Source organism: Pteropus vampyrus, unplaced genomic scaffold (genome assembly GCF_000151845.1).
Source record: "Pteropus vampyrus isolate Shadow unplaced genomic scaffold, Pvam_2.0 Scaffold319, whole genome shotgun sequence".
NCBI lineage: Eukaryota > Metazoa > Chordata > Mammalia > Chiroptera > Pteropodidae > Pteropus > Pteropus vampyrus.
In genome coordinates this window covers 226959-229816 of record NW_011889100.1, presented here as the reverse complement: position 1 = coordinate 229816, position 2858 = coordinate 226959, and the positions used below count along the sequence as shown (strand labels likewise).

The following is a 2858-nucleotide window of genomic DNA, read 5'->3' as shown; positions in this document are numbered from 1 at the left end:
CTGCTCTGAACATACTTGCACACAGAAGGTTTTTTATCAAACTGTTCGTTTTCCCGAAGTATCTCCTGCAGCCGGGTCTGGCCTGCTGCCATCCTGGCTGTTCTCTACCCCAGGCACACAGCTGTCGGCCTGGAAGCCTCCTCCCCTGCACTGTCATCTGTGGAATTCCCCTCGCCCCTCTTCTGAGTTGGATCCTGTTTCTTGAATCCATATGCCCTCCTCTCTCTTGACTTTCTCCCCTCACTTGAGTAAACATTTTCAGTAATTTTCTGCGAAGAGGAATAATGGAAATTTTCGAGGCGTTTCATACGCCTTTGGCCTACTTTAACACTCCACTCATAGTCTGCTCGGGTTTAGAACTCTAAGAAGTAATTTTTCCTTAGCATTCTGAAAGGATTCCTTAATTGCCATCTAGCTTCCAATGTTATTTTGAGAAGGCTGAAGTCATTTTAAATCTTTTTTTTTTTTTTTGGTAATCTATTTCTTCTCTCTAGAAGCTTTTCGGATTTTCCTTTTGTCCTCAGTGTTCTGTGGGACCAGTGATCACATTTTATTACCTGGAGTTTTAGTGGGGACCTATTTTCATCCATTGTGCTGGGACCCGATTGGCTCTTTAAATTTGGAAACACAGACCCTTCTGTTATAGGAAAACATGTGCATTATTTCACTGATGTCCTTGTCCTCTGTTCTGTTCTACTACTTACACATCTGGAGCACTAGGCTCATCAGCACACACGATCTTATGGAACCGCTTTACTAGGTTACGTCCCAGTCCTTCACTGTCCTCTTTCCCCTGACCTGTCCTCACCCTCACATGCTGGCTGCATCTCCACTGCTCGATCTCTGGGTGCAGAGCCTGGGGCTCACTCTCAGGCCCCCTTCTCTTCTGTCACCAATACTCTAAGTGAACCCATCCAAACTTTAAACACCACCCTACGCAGCCTTTACACGTCTCGGAAACCTCATTGCCTGGGCGCTTCCACTTGGACTGTCTAACATGAATCTCAAACGTCACATGGCTAGAACAGAAGCGGAATTTCACTCCGACCTCGACTCCTATCGTCTTCCAGCTCAGTAAAAAGCACCGACATCCATTTAGTTGCTCAAATATACAATGTAGGAACTGTCCTTGGTTGTTTCTTTCCTCCTCTACTCTACAGTCTATCTGCCTAGTTCTGTGGCTCTACCTCCACTGCACCCCGAATCTTTCTTCCATCCCTACGGACACTTTCGTTTTAGTCCAGCCCCAGCAACCGCCCCCTCTCACTTATATCTCCTAACTGACCTTCCAAATTCTTCTTTTGCTGCTCTACAACCTATTGTCCATACAGAAGCCAATCTAATCTTCAAAAGGCAGATCGTTTGACTCCTTAAAATTCTCCAAATTTCCTATCGCACCATGAATTTGACTACAGTTCTCATTCGATTTACAAAGTCCTAAATAATCAGGTCTCTGCCATCTTCTCCTCTCTGAATGCATCTCACTTGCCACAGTAAATCACAATCTATTAGACACTCATACAGCTATAAAATTAAGATTACCTCTGACTGCAACAGAAAATTGCTAGACACTGTATTCAGGCATTGTGTCTTTGTCTCAAAGAAAGCCCAAGGAAGAAACGTGCCTGGATTTCATAAGATTTAATTGATGAAATGCCTGTTTCGGTTATTCTATTTCTGGTTCCAATGTTTAGAATACTGGTGGTTCCTGCGAGCAGAGAAAACCAAGAACACGCCCCCCAGTCTGCGGCGCCTCGCCTCGCCTCGCCTCGCCTCGCCCTGACCACTCACCCGGTGGGCAGACACTCTTCTAGCCTCTTGTACTGGTAGCCAGAGTTTGGGTTGATTTGGCCGCCTGGGGTGCAGGCTGTAGCCTGGATAGTTAGCTGATGACAGGCGCACTTGGACCTGTATGAGACAGAAAAGGACAGCTAGAGCCATGAGACTTTCTCTAGAGGGAAGTACTAAAAGGATGGCGATAAGGTAGTGAAATTTCATTTTCTTCTCTCAAACACATAAATGAAAAAGGAAAAGACAAAGTAAGATGACAGCGTGAGAAAACAGAGAGACAGAGAATGACACCGAAAGCATGGTGGAGCGAGGCAGAGGAGGAGGAGGAGGAGACTCGGAGCAAGCAGCAAACGTGACACGTGCACTCAGGGCCGTGCAGGGCAGGGCAACCCCAGCATCCCTAGCTCATAGCTTTCACGGAAGCATAAAGGCAAGCGCTCCAGCTGAGGGAGGAGGTACAAGGAGGTGAGGGAAGGGGAGAGAAACACAGATACAAGGCAGAGGCGGCGGTGAATGGCAGGGCTGGCAATACCCCTACCAACTCACTTGTCCCGGCACCCATCCTTGCAGTCACAGCCGACCAGAAATTCGGGGCCTGTGTTAATGAAAACACCCTTGCCCGGGATTCGTTCCTTGCTGTAGGCCACCTGGGGTGGGGGTGTTGTGTCAATCTCATTGACACAGGATAGGGGAACATCTTCTTTCCCATAGGTGATGTCCAAAATATAGTAGAAAGGCTTATAGGGCTGAAACTTCCGGTCCACGAGAACATACGGATCCAAACAGAACATCTCCAGGAAGAGGAAGTCACAACCAGTCTCAAAAAGGTAGCGCTCGATCTCCTGCATTGTCCGAAGACAGAGGCCACAGGGTGTCTTATAGATAACGTGAAAGCCCATCTTGCGGTTAACCCGCCGCCGGGCTGTCATCCGCCGGAAGTCATACAGGAGCGGGACTAGCAGAGGGTTCTTGCCCCGGTACTGCTCACTTAGTATGGGTCTGACTCGGGACAGACACGTATAGCTGCAGACGTGAGGTAAGTAGAAAAGCTTCTCCATGGGGGCGCG

At 48.0% G+C, this 2858-nt stretch overlaps 1 protein-coding gene and 1 long non-coding RNA gene across 2 annotated transcripts in view; both read right to left on the bottom strand.

The window, feature by feature from the left end:
• Window positions 1-1783, bottom strand: part of LOC111730536 — a 2967-nt gene extending 1184 nt beyond the window's left edge. Inside the window, exon 1 of the long non-coding RNA XR_002776730.1 lies at window positions 1543-1783. This is a non-coding gene — a long non-coding RNA (uncharacterized LOC111730536). The remainder of the gene's footprint in view (window positions 1-1542) is intronic.
• The window catches only part of SETDB1 (SET domain bifurcated 1), a 23366-nt gene that overhangs the window by 7807 nt on the left and 12701 nt on the right, over window positions 1-2858 (bottom strand). Inside the window, exons 13-14 of the mRNA XM_023521845.1 lie at window positions 2338-2852; window positions 1792-1908 (exon numbers count right to left, since the gene is read on the bottom strand). Of these exons, the coding sequence (XP_023377613.1) occupies window positions 1792-1908; window positions 2338-2852 (632 nt within the window). The remainder of the gene's footprint in view (window positions 1-1791; window positions 1909-2337; window positions 2853-2858) is intronic.